This window comes from Pelecanus crispus, chromosome Z, assembly GCF_030463565.1.
Source record: "Pelecanus crispus isolate bPelCri1 chromosome Z, bPelCri1.pri, whole genome shotgun sequence".
NCBI lineage: Eukaryota > Metazoa > Chordata > Aves > Pelecaniformes > Pelecanidae > Pelecanus > Pelecanus crispus.
In genome coordinates this window covers 15298445-15318640 of record NC_134676.1, presented here as the reverse complement: position 1 = coordinate 15318640, position 20196 = coordinate 15298445, and the positions used below count along the sequence as shown (strand labels likewise).

The following is a 20196-nucleotide window of genomic DNA, read 5'->3' as shown; positions in this document are numbered from 1 at the left end:
CAGAAAGTATTCATAATTAAGAAAGCTTGATTGTTTATGATGTTTATTACTCTCTACTCTTAGTGGAAATGCAGAGTGCTTGCTATATTGTACATTATTATAATCACAATACTTAGCATACTGTGTATTATTATAATCACAATATAAATGCTTAAAACTAACCTAGGTTCCTTTCTTGTTCTCTAAAGGACATTAGTTTTAAATCTGACCTTCACTTTATGACATTCAGAATGGCAATTTTGTGTTAAACAATGAAAACTTTCAATATTTAAGAAATCCCTTTATAAAGGATAGTATCAGTCTTCAGAGAGTGTGAGACAGAATATACATATTTCAGGCATACAACAAAGTCAATAGATACAAAGACCTGGTAGTAAATACACAGCTCTGCTCTACCCTAACACTTATCCCTACAAACTAATAGGGATAGGAAGCCTGAACAAAATTCTGCATCAACTAGGCAATAAACACATTATTTTTATTAAACCAAAATATATAATTGTCCATTCCAATTTCACATTGTTGAAAAATAAAAGCTGTATAAAATACTACTGTGAGATACTACACGTACTTAAAAGGAACATCATTCAAATAGGGATAGACAGTAGAAAATGTTTTCTAAAATTCACACAGAAGTGTGAACTAAATTGGAACTTGTGTCAACACACAAATGAACTAAACTGGATTATTCCACATTAATTGATCTAAATAACAGTGTAAACTTTGTTACACTTGTAACAAAGGGGGTAATTTGTTAGATCTTAACTAGAAAAAATAAAAAGCAGTCTGAGAAACTGTATTATTTTATTTATATACTTAAAATCATTGAACACTGTCATGACACACACATTTGTAAAGTTGGCAGTAATTAAAACATTTGGCAATATAATGAATTCACTAGAGTTCTATTTATAAAGCAATATTTTTCACTTTAATCATGAAGCTAAATAACTGACATAGAGGAGTTCTTTGCACAATAGAATCCATTCCTTATTAAAAAATTCAGATGTAGGATTACAATCCAGTGTAATACAACAATCCCTTTTTACACTGCAGCAAGTTTTATGAACTGAAGTAATTTTTGCTTTCAAATTTTGATCCACTAACCAAAATAAAGAAATAAATGCTGCCTTTTGTTTCAAATGCTCTAAAACTATTCTTTAAACAAAATTTTTCAAATTTTACGTTTTTTCCACTCTGGCTTGTCTGTTTCATCATCTTCTGGTTCCACTTCTGCAAAAACTGTTTTTGGCTGCGTTCTAGAAAACATTAAAAAGATTAAAAGAATGGTCAGACTACAATTCTTTATCAGAAACTATGTTAGACATGCACTAGACACAAATGACATCCTTTCTATACTTAAAAAAAGAGCATCCAAGACTTGCCTGTTTTTCATTTTCAACATAAACCTATCAACTAACCTTCTAAGAACTGAAGAAACTTGCAGCTCTCAGGCAAAGAACAAGCATAACAAACACACATCTTTTGCAAGTATTATTTCCTCATCAGCTCGCAATCATTACCTGTGTATTCCATGAATAAAATTAAGAGAGAAGAGAGGAACAAATCAATTTAATACGATGCTAGAAAAATGAAGCCACAGGTCTCCTCATTCCATGATTTCAAAAAAAGAAACCTCCATTTTGATACACTGTAGTATGACAGCAGCCAGTAAGCAAAAACAGAACAGCTAAGCCATGTTTCTGGCTTAGCCTATGCATGAAAAAAAAAGCTTCTACTCCAGAGACTTCATCCAGCACTACCGTAACATAAAAAAAACCCTCATGATCTTCACATGAGAACACAGTGTATCCTGCAGTCAAGCTTGATGGTATCTATTCCTCCACTGTTTACTTGTATTTTAAATAACACTTAAACTTTATAAAAATAATTATTGATTACTTTTTAAATGAACACAGTATCAAGTAGCATTTCAATAAACTGTTTGGACATTCAGTTCCCCTATTTTACACTTCAGTCACTGCATCATCCCCTTTTCCAACCTAATTCTCGGCACAATCACTGCCCAGTTGAAACTACTAGTTTTCTGATGATGGCTGTGCCCAACTTCTCATTAGAAAGACACGACAAAGTATAAAATCCAGCCAAGGCAGTCATCATCTCATTAATGTATTAACTAATGTTTTTACAGCAGTCTAAGGATGTAAAGCACTATTATTATAACAACTGTTATTTGGCAGACTCTACAAAATGTATAAACCTTAACAAAATTGTGTCTGCCTTACTTAACACAATAGGCATAATTCAATGTTGCCATTGACTTTGAGAAGTAATAGCAAGCCATCAGCTATTAAGGAGCAGGATTCTTCACTTGTTAAATATGTGCACAAAGTAGACTTAAAGTCACCAAAACTAGCCAAAGACAACTTCCCTTATATACAGAATCTTTCTATTGGTCTGCCTTCTCCTCCCTCCTCCAAACTTGCCATGGAGGTAAGGAGTATACTAAGATGTTCCAGAGATGGTCCTGCTGCAGCATCTATTGGCACATGGTCCTTGGGTGCAGGCTGTACATCTCATTACACCTAGGCCGACCTTGTACCCAGATGAGGACCTGCACTACTGGAAGTTAGATGAGTCATTCTGCTCTCCATGGAAGACAGAACTAAGATTTAAAAAAAATGGCTGATGTAAAAATTTCATTAGAAAATAGTTACATAAACTCTACTTAACCAATCACTGAAGGACGACTAAAATATAGATAAATAAAATCAACATTCAATCCAAAACAGACACCAGGGATGAAAGCTTTATTGGCCAAAATACTGGATTTTGTTAGTTGCTGAAGAGGTGGAATGTATCAAATTTTCTCTGTTTTCAAAACATAGTGATGGAAGTTTATTTAGCCCATTTTAACAGTGTACCTTCCTTTTACCACAAGAGTCAAAAGGTATCTAAATGGCACATAGGATTACATCAGGTCAATATTGAGATGCTTGTTAGTAAACTGCAACTAATCAAGTGCAAACCTACCATTTCTGACCACAAAACCTGCCACTGTCATGGTTTTGGTTAGAAACTTCCAGACAAGAAGAATGACTTAATTTGTAAAACAAGCAGCAGGACCTATGTATTTGCCAGGATAGGAGTGGCACAGAGAAAAGTTACAGACTTCAGCTAATGTAAGTATGCTACTGAGTCCAGTAAACCTGGGGGTGGGCTGGGGGAAGAAAAAACCAAAGAAACTGTAGCATAATCTAGCAGTAAGCAGCTAAAGCAAAAACATACAGAGGAAATCAAGTCTGCTTGCTATCTCATTTTTTAAAATTAGCATGAAATGGCTATAGCCTCAGCTCAGCTGAAATGTAAACTGTTCCACCTCCACAAGCTACACAGCGGTAACTGGGGTGCCTAGGGTGATTCATATACCTGACCATTTTGAAGATGTAAGGACAGAAAACACTGATTTTGTTATAGCATTATCACCAGTGATCATTTACTTTAAACACAAATTGTTCTGCTTAGTAACTGCACTAGAGATTCCTAGTGTAGTAGGAGTTTGCTGCATGATTAATACTTATACAAAAATTATCAAAACAGGTTTACTACTTCAAAATATTTTTACTTCTGAGGGCTGAATAATACATGTGGAAAGCTGTGTTCTTTTTCCCCATCAACTTCTTAATTTTATTTATCCTTGACTTTGGGGGTTGATTTCAGTTTGTTAGGGATCTGCTTGGCAGGTCCTGTGGGAGACTGCCATGGAGGGCAAAGGGGGCCAGGAGAGCTGGTTGATCTTTGATGACAACCTCTTCAAAACACATTCCATCCCATGTGCAGAAAGTGAAGTCTGGCAGAAGCCTAGTATGGATGCGCAGGGATCCCCTGACTGAGATAAAACCCAAACCCCAAAAAGGAAGAACACAGACAGAGGAAGCAGGGTCAGCCTTAGCCAAGAGGAACAGAGGCATTACATGAACATGTAAGAATGGCATTAGGAAAGCCAAAGCTCAGCTGGAGTTGAAACTGGAAAGAAATGTGAAAGGCAGTGCTAAGGGCTTCTACAGCTACACTGACAGCCAAAGGAATGCTAAGGAAAATGTGCTCAATGGGGTAGGTAACACACTAATGTAGAATATAGAAAAAGTGAAGATACTCCGGGCTTTTTTTGGCTCTATTTTCCCTGAGAAGGTCTGTCCTCAAGTCTTTGAGAGCCCCTACACTACTAGCAGAGTCTTTGGGAGGGAATGAGACATTACCAACAGAAGAGGAAGACAGAGACAGGGAGTACATAGCTCATTGGACGTACACAAATCCATGAGATCAGATGGGATGGATCCAAAGGTACTGAGGGAGATGGCCAATGTCATTGCAAGGGCACTCTATCATCTTTGAGAGGTCATGGTGACTAGGGGAGGTTCTCAATGACTAGAAAAGGCAAACTTCATCAACTTTATGAAGGGCAAAAGGAGGATTTGGGGAACTACAGGATGGTCTACCTAACCTCAGTCCCTGGGAAGGCTATGGAACAAATCCCTCAGTCCCTGGGAAGGCATTTCCAGGCACAATGAAGGACAAGAAGGTGACAGGGAACAGCCAGCATGGATTTAGCAAGGGCATACTATGCCTGCCAAACAGACTGCTGGAACAGACTGCCCAGAGAGGTGTTGTGGAATTTCCATCCTTGAGGATATTCAAACTTGGTTGGGCAAGTCCCTGAACAACCGGAATCTAATTGGACCTGAGCAACCTAATCTAAGTGAACATGTTTTAAGCAGGAGGTTGGACTAGATGACCTCCAGAGGTCCCTTCCTACCTAAATTATTCTATGATCCTGTGTTTCCACATGACTGACACCACCGATAAATGCATTCCTATTGTGGGTTACACTAACAGGCTGCAAGCAAAAACAGGCAAACAAACTAACATGGTTTATTCATGTTGTGTGCTCTTCTCTGTTTCAGTGTTTTTCAATATATTTAGATAAGCAGACCCCTGAAAATTTCCAGGGGCCATGCAGACTGCTTTAGAGTCACCATAATCCCTCAGGTTATGGGTTGTTTTTCTTAGTTACCTTTCAGGGATCCAATAAAAGTAGCTCATTGACATCTAAGGTTCATAGACTAGCAACTAAAAAAACACTGCTGCAGCTAAACCAGCTGGGGATGACAACTGCATATCACAGCATGTGACTCATGTCGCAGTAACTTTTGAAATTTGTGTTTATATTGCACTGAAGCAAAGAAAAAAAGATGACTTTCAAGCATGCTTGGAAACCAGAACAGTGCCAGAAGGGCTACTTCCAGACTGAAAATTGAAGGTTTTCAGCATCAGGCCCCTTTGTATTCCTCACCCCACCAACCAGCCTGACTCTTATCTGAATCTTAGGGGCTTCCCTCTGAAAATTAACAATTTCCAAAGAAGATTTAGCTTAAATATACCAACATGTGTCAGCAAGATCACTGTTACAAAACATTCTGTTCTGTCCTGCTTCTTTAACTAAAGATACTTGAGCTACTACATGACTAACACTTCACACACTGGTACTGCCATTGGGAAAAAGTTCAGTGAACACAGCACAGCTACAGGCTATTGCTTCAAGTCATTCCCTTTTGCCTGTGACCAGCAGCAATGACAAAGACAGCAAAATAGGGGCAACATCACTGAACTGAAAGGTATTTTCTAAGAACTCTGTTCTGTCTTGATGGGGAGGGAAATTTCACCTCACCTTCCCTATGGTACAGAAGAGAGCTACATCTGGGCCTGATTAGGCCCTCAGCTACAACGCTTAGTAATTCCTGCTGATCCTTCAGAGGGACATCTGAAGTCATCACAGTGTCTCTGTACAGCTGTGTTAAAACAAACAACTCACAAAGAATGTAATTTTCAAACATTTACAACTGATGCCTCAAGTTCCTTTCCTGTAGTTCTTTACTTGAAATCTTCAATCTGTCCTTCCTTTCCTTTCACTCCACTGGAACGGCTGTTGCCAAGGTCTCTAACAAGCTTTTTCCTGAAAAATCTCAAGATCTTTTCTTTATCCTCATCCATGATGACTTTTCTACTGTGTTGATCACATCTTTTTTGATACTTTATTCACATTGGGCATCTGTGACATGTCATCTCCTGATTCTGCATGTACTTCTTATCATCCCCAGTATCCTTTTCAGCAGCATCAGTTTTTTCACCCACCCTTTTGCCTCTTATGTACTTCCCTCTCCTTTTCTGGCTCAAATTTTAGGAGAAACAAAAAGGTCAGGCTAATGATAACAAGCTTGAAAATTTTTTCAAGTGATAAATAATGGAAATGACTATTTGGCTTCAAGAATAAATTAGGCATCTTCAACACCAACAAAAAAGTATTTTTACATACAATGTATAAACTAACAGCAAAAGTCATGTTGCAGGTATTTTTTATAAGAATTATTGAAGTGAAAGTACAATTTAAAAAGCATGAAATCAATTATCTCATTTAGAATTACCTAATCAGTAGGAATCAGGACCAGATGAGCTCTAACCCAGTCATCACAATCAGAGAATCACAGAATGGTTGGGGTTGGAAGGGAACTCTGAAGATCATCTAGTCCAACCCCCCTGCAAAAGCAGGTTCACCTACAGCAGCTTGCACAGCATCACATCCAGGCAGGTTTTGAATATCTCCAGAGATGGAGACTCTACAACACCTCTGGGCAGCCTGTTCCAGTGCTCCGTCACCCTCAAAGTAAAGAAGTTTTCCCTCATACTCTGATGGAACTTCCTGTGTTTCAGTTTGTGCCCATTGCCCCTTACCCCATCACTGGGCACCACTGAAAAGAGTCTGGCCCCATCCTCCTGACACTGCCTTTAAGATGTTTGTAAGCGTTGATAAGATCCCCTCCCAGTCTCCTCTTCTCCAGGCTAAAGAGACTCAGCACTCTCAGCCCTTCCTCATACGAGAGCTGCTCCAGTCCCCTAATCGTCTTTGTAGCGCGCCGCTGGACTCTCTCCAGTAGTTCCTTGTCTGTCTTGAACTGGGGAGCCCAGAACTGGACACAGCGCTCCAGATGTGGCCTCACCAGGGCAGAGCAGAGGGGCAGGATAACCTCCCTCCACCTGCCGGCCACACTCTTCCTAATGCACCCCAGGGTACTGCTGGCCTCTGGGCCGCAAGGGCACGTTGTGGCTCATGGTTAACTTGTCGTCTAGCAGCACTCCCAGGTCCTTCTCCGCAGAGCTGCTTTCCAGCAGGTCAGCCCCTAACCTGTACTGCTGCATAGGAGGAACACTCCCTAGGTGCAGGACCCTACGCTTGCCTCTGTTGAACTTCATCAGGTTCCTCTGTGCCCAGCTCTCCAGCCTGCCCAGGTCTCGCTGAATGGCAGCACAGCCTTCTGGTGCATGAGCCGCTCCTCCCAGTTTTGTATCATCAGCAAACTTGCTGACGGTACACGCTGTCCCTTCATCCAGGTCATTGATTAATAAGTTGCACAAGACTGGACCTGGTACTGACCCCTGGGGAACACCGCTAGTTACAGGCCTCCAACCAGACTCTGCGCTGCTGATCACAACCCTCTGAGCTCTGCCATTCATCCAGTTCTCAATCCACCTCACTGTCCACTCATCTAACCCATGCTTCCTCAGCTTACCTATGAGGATGTTATGGGAGACAGTGTCAAAAGCCTTGCTGAAGTCAAGGTGGACAACAACCACTGCTCTCCCCTCACCTACCCAGCCGGTCATGCCATCACAGAAGGCTATCAGATCAGTCAAGCATGATTTCCCCTTGGTGAATCCATGTTGACTACCCCAATAACCTTCTTTTCCTCCACATTCTTAGAGATGACACCCAGAATGAGCAGTTCCATCACCTGTCCAGGGATGGGGGTGAGGCTGACTGGCCTGTAGTTTCCTGGGTCCTCCTCCTTGCCCTTTTCGAAGATTGGAGCGACATCAGCTTTCTTCCAGTCCTCAGGCACCTCTCCTGTTCTCCATGACCTTTCAAAGATGATGGAGAGTGGCTTAGCAATAACATCTGCCAGCTCCCTCAGCACTCGTGGGTGCATCCCATCAGAGCCCATGGATTTGTCGGTGGCCAGTTTGCCTAAATGATCTCTAAGCCGATCCTCCTCAACCAAGGCAAAATCTTCCTTTCTCCGGACTTTCTCTCCTACCCCTGGGGTCTGCGATTCTTGAGGGTCGGCCTTAGCAGTAAAGACTGAAGCAAAGAAGGCACTCAGTAACTTTTCTGTATCCTCTGTCACCAGGGCACCCACCTCATTCACAGTGGGCCCACATTTTCCCTAGTCTTCCTTTTGCTACTGATGTACTTGAAGAAGCCCTTCTTGGTGTCCTTGACATCCCTTGCCTGATTTCATTCCAAGTGGACCTTAGCCTTCCTCACCACATCCCTGCATACTCTGACAAAGTTCACATATTCCTCCCAAGTGGCCTGATCCTTCTTCCTCATTCTGTAAGCTTCCTTCTCCCATCTGAGTTTTGCCAGAAGCTCCTTGCTCATCCATGCAGGTCTCCTGCTCCCTTTGCTTGATTCTTACTCATAGGGATGCATCGATCTTAAGCTTGGAGGAAGTGATGCTTGAATATTTACCAGCTGTCTTGGACCCCCCTACCTTCTAGAGCCCTAACCCATGGGATTCCTCCAAGTAGGTCCCTGAAGAAGCCAAAGTTATCTCTCTTGAAGTCCAGGGTTGTATCCTACTTACTGCCCTGCTTCCTCCAGGAAGGATCCTGAACTCCACCATCTCATGATCACTCACAATCAGAGTTATGAACACTCTGATCAACCAGAAAAAGAGCGTTTCTTAGTCTTCTTAGTCTAAAATTATTTAATAACCATCACTGAAGAACATTAAGTAACTATAGTTTCCTTAGACATTGTCTTAAGAAGGAGAATGAAAAACTGTAAGTGAATAACCATTCATTAGACAACACAAAAACCAAAGCCTTGTCAAACAAGAGATATATCAAGTGGATAGTTTTATACCATATTTAAGTGAAAATTTACTACAAGAAATGTGGAAAAACTGGTGGCAGAGAAATAAAGTAGTAAAAAGAATAAACAATATTTAAAAAAATAAATGTTTTTTAGGTCTTGACAGTATGTAATTTTAAGTATGTATCAGAGTATCACCTTTTCTAACTCTATAGGATATCTTATGCTATAGCTAAAGCAGCCAGTTTCCATAGGTTTGTATAGTGCTCGTGATTATGAACTCCTGATTTTAACAGGGCAACCAGGGACACTCTTACAATCCAGTATTACATGATCATTTACATCAATTGCTTGTATTTTGCATACTTTATTAAATATACATCTGTAAGAACATCTGTAAGATGCTTTACATACAGGGTAAACATACATGCCCTGTAAAGTCAGATATAGGATATAATTAACACAGCCTTCTATACTATCTGTGTGGGCAGGCAAGCAGCTAACGAAACCTGTGACTGCCATTGGTCTGCCACTGTTAACAGACCTCCATTTCTGAAAATTAAGAACATAACACAATTATAAATAAAGTTTTTGCATTTCAGTGTCTTAGCTAATAGTAGTAGTAGTAGGAGTAATAATAATAATAATTTTTAAATGTTCTTTGCATAGAGTACATCTTAAAAGTCAAGCTTTTAATGCAAGGATAACAGCAGTTTCACTGGCATGAGATTTATCAGCTGACAAAACCATCAAGGCAGCATGCTGTTGGGTGCAGTCCAATTCCCCCACATACATATCACCGTCTGGTGTGTAAGTTAATAGCAGTCTGGACTTGCATCCTCCCCACTTCTCAGCCAGCTTTCTTCTTCCCTTCCAGCTACATCTTTAACAAGAAACTGTAATGAGATCTGCCCACCTGACACAGTAAGTCTTCTGTAATACAGCTATGTTTTAAAACTTTCTTGTCTACTACATTGCAGGTGTCAGGGATGAAAGTTAATATACAATCAAGAAGTTACTGAGCCAAAAATATACTGAGGTATCTATCTACCTGATGGAATGTGTGATTGTATTTACTTTTGAGGATGGGTAGTTGTATATCTCAAACAAAACCAGGTGCCTACACATTCAAAGTAAATTTCATCTCTAGCGAACATGAAGGGCACAGGAGCAGGCTTAAGGGCACAGGAGCGGGCTGTCCCAGTGTGCCGTAAGACCAACCAGCGGGGAAAACAACCGGCCTGGCTGAATAGGGAGCTTTTGCGGGGACTCAGGGAAAAAAGGAGAGTCTACTGCCTTTGGAAGAAGCGGCAGGCAACTCAGGAGGAGTACAGGGATCTTGTTAGGTCATGCACGGAGGAAATTAGAAAAGCAAAAGCCCAGCAAGAAGTTAATCTGGCCAATGCTGTAAAAGATAATAAAAAATGTTTTTAATAAGTACATCAGCAATAAAAGGAGAGCCAAGGAGGATCTCCATCCCTTGCTGGATGTGGGGGGGAACATTGTCACCGAGGATGAGAAAAAGGCTGAGGTACTTAACGCCTTCTTTGCCTCTGTGTTTAACAGCCAGACCAGTCATCCCCAGGGTACTCAGGCCCCTGAGCTAGAGGATAGGGATGGGGACCAGAATGGAGCCCTCATAGTCCAGGAGGAAGCAGTTAATGACCTGCTATGCCACCTGGATGCTCACAAGTCTATGGGGCCAGATGGGATCCACCCAAGAGTACTGAGGGAGCTGGCAGAGGAGCTTGTCAAGCCACTTTCCATCATCTATCAGCAGTCCTGGTTAACAGGGGAGGTCCCTGATGACTGGAGGCTTGCCAATGTGATGCCCATCTACAAGAAGGGCCGGAAGGAGGACCCGGGAAACTACAGGCCTGTCAGCCTGACGTCAGTGCTGGGAAAGATTATGGAGCGGTTCATATTGAGTGAACTCAACAGGCAAGTGCAGTTTAACCAGGGGATCAGGCCCAGCCAGCATGGGTTCATGAAAGGGAGGTCCTGCTTGACCAACCTGATCTCCTTTTATGACCTGGTGACCTGCCTGGTAGATGATGGAAAGGCTGTGGATGTCATTTACCTGGACTTCAGCAAAGCTTTTGACACTGTCTCCCATAATATTCTCCTTGGGAAGCTGGCAGCTCATGGCTTGGATGGGCGTAGTCTTCACTGGGTAAAAAAACTAGTTGGGTGGCCGAGCCCAGAGGGTTGTGGTAAATGGAGTTAAGTCCAGTTGGCAGCCAGTCACGAGCGGTGTTCACCAGGGCTCTGTTTTGGGGCCAGTCTTGTTTAATATCTTTATCGACGATCTGGATGAGGGGATTGAGTGCACCCTCAGTAAGTTTGCAGATGACACCAAGTTGGGCAGGAGTGTTGATCTGCTGGAGGGTAGGATGGCCCTGCAGAGGGACTTGGACAGACTGGCATGTGGCATGGGCCGAGGCCAACTGTATGAGGTTCAACAAGACCAAGTGCTGGGTCCTGCACTTCGGTCACAACAACCCCATGCAACGCTACAGGCTTGGGGAAGAGTGGCTGGAAAGCTGCCTGGCCGAAAAGGACCTGGGGGTGCTGGTAGACAGCCGGCTGAACATGAGCCAGCAGTGTGCCCAGGTGGCCAAGAAGGCCAACAGCATCCTGGCTTGTATCAGGAATGCTGTGGCCAGCAGGAGCAGGGAGGTGATTGTCCCCCTGTACTCGGCGCTGGTGAGGCCGCACCTGGAATACTGTGTCCAGTTTTGGGCCCTTCAATACAAGAAAGACATTGAGGTGCTGGAGTGTGTCCAGAGAAGGGCAACAAGGCTGGTGAAGGGTCTGGAGCACAGGCCTTATGAGGAGCGGCTGAGGGAACTGGGGGTGTTTAGCCTAGAGAAGAGGAGGCTGAGGGGAGACCTTATTGCTCTCTACAACTACCTGAAAGGAGGTTGTAGTGAGGTGGGTGTTGGTCTCTTCTCCTATGTAGTTAGTGATAGAACAAGAGGAAATGGGCTCAAGATGCGCCAGGGGAGGTTTAGATTGGATATTAGGAAAAATTTCTTTATGGAAAGGGTAGTCAAGCATTGGAAGAGGCTGCTGAGAGAGGTGGTGGAGTCACCATCCCTGGAAGTGTTCAAAAAACAGGTAGATGTGGCACTTTGGGACATGGTTTAGTCTAGTCTACCCTTGATTGGTTTAATGTGGGCTTGGTAGTGTAGGTTAATGGTTGGACTGGATGATCTTAAACGTCTTTTGCAACCTAAATGATTCTATGATTCTATGAACTCTCAAACAATTAAAAATTACTATTTAGCATATTCATTACAACAACTGTTACAGAATCAGGCTTTCAAATATTCCTTCTTTGGTACTAAGGGTGATACTGTATAATGCATTGATTTGATGTACAACATCAAATGCTATACTTATTAATTACCAGTATACCATACTTATTAATTACACAGTCAATGCCAGGCTGGGTCACTGACGTTCTCAAGCTGCTTTGGAACAGCTATTCAGTTATCTTTGTGAATACGTGGGTCAAGCCACAAAACAAGCATCACCACTAGAAACAGCTATGATTCTTAATATATTTTGAATTTCTGGAAAGAGGTGGCAATTGTTTCACTAAAGAGCTAAACACTACTAAAGAAACTACAGTCAGTAAAGTCCTAACTAAGTGACAGCCTAGGAGATAAAACACTGGGCTGCAAACAAGAAAAAAATAGTTTGTTATTGACAGAGTGTTCTGTGCAGACTATTTAATCTCTTCAAAACCTTTTCCTTATGCATTTTGAAAATGCTACTTATACTAGATAGATTATTTTGTGTAACAAAAACATCAATGATAATAACAAAATGTGAAAATTTTAGTAATTTTTAAAGTGGTAGTTTCTGTTCATTACTATGAAATGCATCTATTTAGTATTTATTTTATTACTATTGTGAATGTATTTATTTAATGGTTTGAATTATATTTATTTTTAAGAAAAAAGAATCTTTTGTAGAAAGCATTCTAGAAGCATACTGCACAATTTTCATTGTAACACATACACACAAATACCAGACTCACGCATATAATTTAAGCTGCATAAATTACCATCTGTGGGATTACCGAGATTTTACTACCGTAATCTTGATGAGTCTCTCTAATTTATGTAGCAACAACCAAACACTTATTTCTTTACATTGAATTTTTGGTAGGAGATTTTATCACTGCAATTTTTAATATTGTTGTAGCTTTAACACCAAGTTAATCCAAGCAGGTACTCAGGTCCTTATGTGGGAAAAATTCAAATAAAAACATATGATATTTGAGAAATCATCTAAAATATGCTGTCATAACATGAAGGAAATCTTTTGAAGGCTTAACCTAAGAATCAGTCAGAACTAGACGGCATATTGGAAAACTTATCATGCCAGTCTGTTAATGGGACAGTACCTTATTAAAAGGTATATTGCCATTTCAGGCAATCATCTGGAGAAGATTCTAAATTCTAGTCAACTAAAAAGCTTTAAAACAATTTTCTAGCACTGATAGCTACAATTTACAAGTGGAAGTGTTAAATTTCAACAGTTTAACCTCCTGGAAACCCTTATCTTCATAAAAGAGTATGGCATATTCTTGGTTTACATGTTCTGGCAGCAATCCAGAAAAGGCAGAGCATACCATTAAAAATGTGTGTCTTCTATTTTTAGGTAACTCCCACTGGCCTCCAGAAATATTACTTGTACTTTTAATTGTTTCCTTACTTAGCATATGCCGGAGCAACCCAGTATGGATTCTCCTCCGCTTCCTTTGCATGACGTAAAATCGCCTCTCGAGGGTTGCTATCATCTGTCTTATCCAGTGCAATATTCTTGACTATATATGATGACAAGGTACCTCCGTGAGTTCCAACACGCCCACCACGACCTGTAGCAAAAAAAAAAGAAAAGAAAGATTATTCCAGAGAAAAATATTTAAGAAATAAACAGAGAAATGTTGTATTGTATCTGTAACAGTGATCTGATACAAAGTTATTTAATAATATAGGAAGAGTCTAATTTAGAGCTGCATCCATGTAAGTGTTTTACTGATTGTATAACCTAAAATAAGTCACTGTGATTATTAATTTATTCCAGGCAAGCACTCCAATCAAAGACCAACAGCTTACAGTGCTGGACACTGCCCATACATACACAGCAGAGTCGCCACCCAAAAAAGTTTGAATGCAAATCCAAATGAGTGTAGAACCCAAGCATGACGATCCCTTTGGCATATGGCAGTCTGAAATTATTATGGCTAGATTACCTGGTCCTGCTACTGGAGGTTCAGGTTTGTGAGACTTCATGGGGTCCAGCCTATCCTTCTCCAGCTGTTTCCTGGTGCTTCGCTGTCGTGGTTCACGGAACATCGGAAGCGCATGGGCTGAAGGGTCACAGTTTGGAGAAAAAGGAATGTTAGAAATTCCATTTTCTTTTTAAGGTTTTTAATTACAATGACAAAGACTGGGATTCTTTGTTGCAATGGAAAAGGTGGCAGAAGCAGCCTCATGGTTCTTCTGTATCCAAGCAGTAGTTTACTGAGATGTATTTTAGAGGGCTTCTTTCTGCTGGATTTTTCAAAGATGAAAGCAGCCAGATTTTCAGAGTTCCTTCAGGCAGGAGCCTTTAATCTGAAATACTGTTTGCACAGTTTATGCACATTTCATTTATTCCTCTGTCACTCAGTTCTTAACATTAGCACTGTGACCACCTGGTTGCTCTTTTCTGAACTTTCCATGTTTCTACAACTTTCTAATACAATACACTAAGGGCATGACAAAACCCTAGATGCATTCTTGGATCTGAAACAGAGAGGGGCAGAATCCCCTCAGTGATTCAAAATGTAATGTTTCTGCATATGAAGTCACAACCATGTTCTTTCTTAAATTATGAGATTAACCAAGGTTGGAAGAATACCTGTAACAGAGACAATCTGGCTAAATTATCAGGATTTAAAACTTTTATCTGCTATGGTATCCTCAATCACAGTAATGGTTTTGGCCTGCTCAGACAAGAGACACATTTATCAGCAACAGAGAAACACCATGTTAAGGAACACTGTTTTCTTGCGGTGAGGTTTAGCTCTTACATTCAGGTGTGCTGATTGATGCTGTTTCCCAAAATGTGGGAAATTGAGTTGGGGTCAAAAGACCCAACAAAGACAAAACCCAACCAAATACATCTCAAATTTAGGGGCACCAGCTCTATATTGAATAAAAAATGGAAGGCAGCATCCAGGGACCTACTGGTTTGATTTTTCAGCTTATTTCTGGAAGCCTGCTCAATTTATTAGACTGAGTGAAGTCACAGCTAGGTGACACAGCAGTAGTACTTTGGAAATAAAGGTTTAGGTTTTATTTTTGCAGATTTCATAAAGTATGAAACACCTGGGAAAATCTGCTGGCAAGCACTGGGCTTGATTGGTTTGCATAGAGCATCTGAGATGACTAACGCACAGATTGAAGCTTTTGCCATTTGTGGATTCAAGGTTGCCTAAGGGAAACCCAAACTTTGTATTATTGTGTTTTAAAAGTAACACCTAATCCCTCAAAACAACATTCCTGCCTTTTAAATAGCCAATACAGCGAATCCTCAGATGAAAGACCAGCTAGAAGTCCAAGGAGGGGGAGGAGGGTGGAAGAGAGGGGAAAAAAAAAGATGAGAAGGAGAAGAAAAAAGGGGTCAGTTCACTTTGCAAAAGGGCCTCTGAGATCTGTTCTTTCCAGTTCTATCTGTAAGCTTAAAAGACAGACATCTAAACTCTGAAAAGTTTCCGAAATATGCAATAAACTTAAAAATTTGCAAAGCAAATCCTTACAACATTTTTCTGCATTGCTTTATATGAAAGTATCCTTATGTAGTCTCAAAAGATGGGGAAGACAGAGTTAAACAGCTAAAGCTCAGTGACAAAATCACAAAACTTTGCATAATTGGGACCTAAATCTTCAAATGGCATTTACAAATGCCATTTAATACACAAGTTCCATTGGATTTTAAGCAGAAAGTTTTTTAAAAATTACAAAAGCTCTTTACAGTATAAACACTAACGACAGTGCACACAAAGTATTTAGATTTAGACCATGCGCTGATATAGTGAAGGCTGTAGTAAGGATGGATTGAGAAGAGCACCCAAAGGAGATAAATATCCCTGATCTTTGCCAGCTGCTACTTTACGCACTGCCACCCAAAGAGTAGAGCTGGGCACCTGCAGCAGTGAGGTAGTAGGAGACAGCTGTGGCTGGAAAGTACCTGAGATGGGAACCCAGAATCAAAGCGCCTTAATATGGGCCTGGTTACCAAGACTGCTTCTAAACTTTCTTTTTGTTTATTATGCTGCCAAGCAACTACTGTGTTCTACAGAAATGGTTTTAGCTATTTCTAAGACCAAGAATACTGGAAAACAGAGCGCAATCCAAACACAGTGGAACTGGAAGAGGATGAAGAGAAGAATGACAGCACAACTGTGTGACTGTTTTCAATTCACATGAGAAACACTACACAGGGCAACGCTAATGGCAAGGGCCAAAATCTCTCAGTTGATCCCTTTGTCCCCTTGTAAAACTTGCCCTTAGGAAAAGGCAGATCACTAAACATTTTATGGTGACAATGATAACTATTTCTTATGCATCAATGAGCCTTCACATGAACATAAGGTCTTATACAAGTATAACCCTGAGGCTAGAAAGATATTTAAGCTATTTAAAACCCCATATAAATCTGGGCAAGTTCTAAATTTTGAAAAATCACTTGGAATTTGTTTAAGACCTATCTTTAATGTCTCTGATTTTGCCACTGGTATTGTTAATGTTCTCAAGTGGCAAAACACTTCCTACACCCATCCACACTCACCATTTTAGTTATGCAAAACTGAAGATTTAAGAAAGCTCAAAAATTTTGGAGGGTTTTTTTTTTTTTTAAGGCAATTATCCTTTCAGGCTTTCAGGTGCATCAGAATCTAGCAACCAACCATTATTAACAACTTTACAGAGCATACAGAATATATACCTTTCTAGTTGTGCAAGGCCACAAAAAAAATTCTATGAAGCACTAACATATCACACCAATGATCAATACTTAATGAAAGACTGCAACTTTTTAAAGGGGAAAATATAAAGCTAAATTACCTGCAAATAATTTCAAACCTGAGAAAGAGCTAAAGATGCTGCTATAAAGATATGTTTAATTCCTTACGTGTTATAATGTAATCCTGTGTAAGAGTCTCTGCTTGTCTCTCTTTTCGTTTTGTTTTCACCACACATAATTTTGCTCCCCTAGGAGGAAACATACAGCAGTTCAGTTGGTCTGTTTAGATCAAACAGAAACCATTTTTTATTCAAGACACAGTCTCAACAAAATTATACAGCACTTTAAATATTCACGAATGTGTGTACCTTTGCCTGCCCACGCACATGTGAAGGCGGGTAGAGAGATTAGCGCTTCTGTTATAGAGCAGTTCATATGACATGCGGAAATAAGGGTGGAAGATTCATTTCACACCTCATTTGTCCACAGTACTTGTAGCATGCACATTGAAAGTTCTCCTCTCCAAACATGGGCAATGATTTGCTCCTAGTACTCTTTCTAGGCAGCAGAGGTGGCAGTTATCTAACCAGAGATGTCTGTAACACTGCAGTGGGAAAGCCTGCACAAGCCTGGCTGCAGCAAGACTGATTTAAACTGGTGGTATTTTCTTCCTCATGGTAAGTACCAGGAAACAAACTGGGCACAAAACTGAGCTAGGGCTTTTGTGGTCTGTGCCTTCAAGACTCAGGCTGCCCTCTGGAGAGGTGTCCAAGGGGACCAACTCTCTTGTTCTCTAAATTAACAAGGACCAGAAAAATAAAACTTATTTCTGATAATCTTGTAAACCAGATTTTATCTTCACATCCAAGTGTCCAGGTCACAGTAAGTATCCAGAAACTGTGAACTGTAACACAGTATGTTTTTGGATGCCAGTGAAACAAAGATGAGCACATATAGAGGTAGAACACCTTATTCATGCCACTCAGTATAAATGAAGTGTACACGTACATTTCTCCCCTGCTGACACAAAGGAAGCATGCCCTAGTTCTCATCAAAAAATACAATAAATATCTTTTCAATAACACCACATCAGCAACTTCCAAGAGATCAGATGAAAGGCTGGTTATTCTTACTGCAGATTTCATGCAATTAAAAAATGAAAGTGTTTGTAAATTCACATCGGACAGCCAGCATACTGCACCATGAAAAGCCCAGAGGAAAATGCGCAGCTTTTCAGAAACAAACTGTTTGGGTTTTTTTTTTTAATTTCTAATCTTACTAAATAAGTAAAACTCTGCAAAACAAATGTTACTAAACCAGTTTTTCTCATTTCTTAGTATAAGCATAGAGCCACGGAATCAGGCTAAATTTGAGAAAAAAACAATGTTCTTATTCATTAATCATGATTACGTACCTCTGGCTTTTGACAGGATCATAGTACACTTTGGCCAAACCATTTCCTGTACCAACCATGATCTGGTTCAGCTTGGGATGCCAAAGGCAACGCACAACACTCTGAAATAAAGCAACATATTGATAGTGAGTTGGTCATTCATCTAGATCTTCAAGTTAATATTCATATTGTCAAATAGTGGATCAAAGTCCACTGTAGGAGGAACAAGCTTAAGCACATGAATGAGTATGTGATGTACAAATGAATAAAAGTCCCTCTCCAGAGCAGAATACAATGTAAAAGGAGTGACACACATGGATGTAGGCAGAGAAGGAAAAGCAAATTGGTGGCAGTGTGATAACCAGTGGCTTCCACAGGCTAACTGCTCCAGGGTCTTCATGGGCATAATGGAAATGGAAAGTTAAAGGGGGATCTGAAGGAGAACAATGAAGTGCTTCAGATATAGCAATGCAGGCCTTCATGACTTTTGCATTTTTATTTTTAATTCTTAATTCTTCCACCCTGTTCTTTACTTTATCTGGTTTTCCCTTCTTCTCACACAGTGCTGACCTTTCACTTGCTGACTGCAGAAACGGAAGAGTAGCTCATATTCATTCTTGCTTCTTTCTTCCCCACTACACCCAGAAGAACTTGGTATTTGAAGCCAATGTCTCACAGCTCTGTCACCCTTCGGGTCAGCAGAGAAACTTGTTTTCAGACATTAAGAGTATTGTTCTTTTATACACACAGCGTGGTTCTCCATGTGACTTTGAATCTCCATGTGATTACTGTATTCAGTCTGATTCAGCAGGCCAGCACAGAAACTCGGTAAGGCTCGAGCTTCTGACTCAAGAGAGCCAAAGAAGTGGGCACAATCTGCCATGAAGGACAACACATCTTAATACAAACACAAAACCTGTACGTGCATCTGACTAACCGGGAGGGAAAAAAAGTATCTATTTTTGAGAGATAGTAACCCTTTAAAGGCATACTGTCCAAGACTGAAGACAGGTCTTAACAGTGTTTGTGTGACCAATGTAATAAATGTATCCAGAGCTAGCAGGATGCATCATCCCATTAGGATTTCACTGAATAATACTAATTTTTCTAGCCCTTTTCCCCCCATGCTTGCTACTTCTCCTTTCTCAAAAACCGGGAAGAGACTCTTCTCAAAGTGAACTAATAATTCAATATTCAACCACTATCATCCATCTATCATTAAAGTATCTATATATATACTTTTTTACATAATACAGCACATGAAATTCACAAAATGGTAACCGCTAATGTCTTAACAAGAGAAATACAGCAAAGCTAAAATATAATTTGAGGTGTAATATAGCCCTATAACTTGGGAAATGGAAGCCATCTAATCTGGAAGAGAATGGTTACATATCAGCTGTAGTGACTCCTGAATCACTTCCCATTTCATGTTCCATACTATTTCTGGTTTGGTTCAGATCCCATTTTTTTGACTGTTATGAGGCACAAACACAAAAAATATTGAAGAAAATCTGAAGCCCATTCAGTCATCATGAATCAGAGCTTCATTTTACTACAAGATGATGGATGACTCTCTTCTGGGCTGTTTTTCTGCTTTGTGTTCTTACTTAAGAAGAAAAATCAAGTGAGATGAGTTTACATGAATCAACTGACCATTCTTTACAAGGTTCCTCTTAAAACATCTTCCTTCTACATATATATACATACAACATTATACCTTCCCATTTACTTACAGGTACAAATAAACCTGGCTTGCTTATTACAAGACAACTAAAGGACAACAATCTTTTTACAGGTAACTCTGAAGTACAAAGTAGAAATCTGATAATACATTATCTCCATAATCCCTACTGTAAGCGACCAAAATAACCAATGCCGGGTT

General features: G+C 40.4%; 1 protein-coding gene across 1 annotated transcript in view; it reads right to left on the bottom strand.

Moving 5' to 3' along the window:
* Positions 1-252: 252 nt before the first annotated feature.
* The window catches only part of WDR70 (WD repeat domain 70), a 153741-nt gene continuing 133797 nt past the window's right edge, over positions 253-20196 (bottom strand). Inside the window, exons 14-18 of the mRNA XM_075726466.1 lie at positions 18333-18433; positions 17087-17166; positions 14163-14279; positions 13622-13784; positions 253-1259 (exon numbers count right to left, since the gene is read on the bottom strand). Of these exons, the coding sequence (XP_075582581.1) occupies positions 1175-1259; positions 13622-13784; positions 14163-14279; positions 17087-17166; positions 18333-18433 (546 nt within the window). The 3' untranslated portion in view covers positions 253-1174. The remainder of the gene's footprint in view (positions 1260-13621; positions 13785-14162; positions 14280-17086; positions 17167-18332; positions 18434-20196) is intronic.